Genomic DNA, 1,585 nt, shown 5'->3' with positions numbered 1-1,585 from the left:
AGGGTTTAGGGTTTAGGGTTTGGGGTACCGTGCGGCTACAACTGCAGCAGCACCGCCCGAAAGAAACAAAAAGGCTTCTTTGAGGGGCAGCAAATCGAAAGAAAAGGGGGCGAGGCCAAGAAAGACAAAAGAGAGGCATTCCGACAGCAGCGCGAGCGCCCCAAAAACCGCTGCGACGCAAACCCTAAACCCTAAACCCTAAACCCTAAACCCTAACCCCTAAACCCTGAATCCCAAGACATTGGGCGGGAACTCTCAGACGTCGGCAGCCAAAGGCTCACGACAGCAGCCTTGCCGGAGAACCACGGAGAGCGAACACGCAGGATAGAGTTAGGGTTTAGGGTTTAGGGTTTAGGGTTTAGGGTTTAGCGTCTACCTACATCGCGCAGCAACTTGCGCTCTTTGTGAGAGATTCATAAAAGCATATTTCCCCATCGACACCCCACAGAAGCAAATGGAGACAATCCCGCTGAAGCCGCAGCCCTAAGGCACTCCCGCAGACCCTAAACCCTAAACCCTAAACCCTAAACCCTAAACCCTAAGCTTAGGGGCTAGACCCTAGGCCCTACAGGCTGCAGATCCATAATTTTGAAGCTCGTCGCCGGACGGCGCAGACCCTGAAAAGGGCCTTCAGAGGATGCGAGGGTTTAGGGTTTACGGTCTAGGGTCTAGGGTTTAGGGTTTAGGGTTTAGGGTTTGGGGGTTTCGTACGTCAGCAGGGGAAAAGCATCAGCAGCGCCACTTCCAAAGTGGCATCTTCTCGAACCAGGGGAAAAGCATAACCAGGGGAAAAGCATCAGCAGCGCCACTTCCAAAGTGGCATCTTCTCGGTTCCAGTCGATGTGTTTGTAGACCTGAGCAAAAGCCTAAACCCTAAACCCTAAACCCTAAACCCTAAACCCTAGAACTCAAATTCCGAGGCCGAGGCGCTAGGCCGTCTCAGCTCTGGCTGGGGCCCTTCTTTGTGCCGCAAAATGCAGCAAGCGGAGCAGCAGCAACAGCAGCAAAAGCAGCAACAGCAGCAACAGCAGCAAGCTTTCACAGGGAGCAGCAGCCTGCGGACACTTGGCGCCAGCAGCAAGAGCATGAGCAGCAGCAGCAGGACACAGCATTAGCCTTAGCAGCAAGCAGCACGACGAGCAGCGCACAGCTGCAGCAGCAGCAGCAGCAGCAGCACGCAGAAACAAGCAGCAGAAGCAGCAGCACGAAAACACGGCAGAGAGTCGCCAGAGCAGCTGCATGGCACAGCAGCAGCAGCAGCAGCAGCGCACAACAGCAGCAGCAGCAGCGCCGCTGCTGCTGCGGCTGCACCGCACAGCAGCAGCAGCAGCAGCAGCGCACAACAGCAGCAGCAGCAGCACCGCTGCTGCTGCGGCTGCACCGCACAGCAGCAGCAGCAGCAGCAGCAGCAGCGCACGAGAGCAGCAGCAGCGCCGGTGAGCAGCCCAATGGCCGTGGAAGCCACGAAGGTGCAGAGAAAAGCAGCAGCAGCAGCAGCAAATCCCGTTTCTCTTTCTCCGTCAGCAATTGCGCGGTACATCACCAGAGTCACTGCGTCGTTCAACAGGCTTTCTCCAAACACCTG

General features: G+C 56.5%; 1 protein-coding gene across 1 annotated transcript in view; it reads right to left on the bottom strand.

Moving 5' to 3' along the window:
- Positions 1–12: 12 nt before the first annotated feature.
- ENH_00047440 (Sodium/hydrogen exchanger, related) overlaps positions 13–1,585 on the bottom strand; it is a gene marked incomplete at both ends in the record, with an annotated part of 3,912 nt that continues 2,339 nt past the window's right edge. The window contains 2 exons of the mRNA XM_013585571.1: positions 13–170; positions 767–854. Coding sequence (XP_013441025.1) covers positions 13–170; positions 767–854 — 246 coding nt within the window. The remainder of the gene's footprint in view (positions 171–766; positions 855–1,585) is intronic.

This window comes from Eimeria necatrix, genomic scaffold (genome assembly GCF_000499385.1).
Source record: "Eimeria necatrix Houghton genomic scaffold, Enh_scaff363, whole genome shotgun sequence".
Taxonomy (NCBI): domain Eukaryota; phylum Apicomplexa; class Conoidasida; order Eucoccidiorida; family Eimeriidae; genus Eimeria; species Eimeria necatrix.
This window is presented reverse-complemented; position numbering and strand designations above follow the sequence as displayed.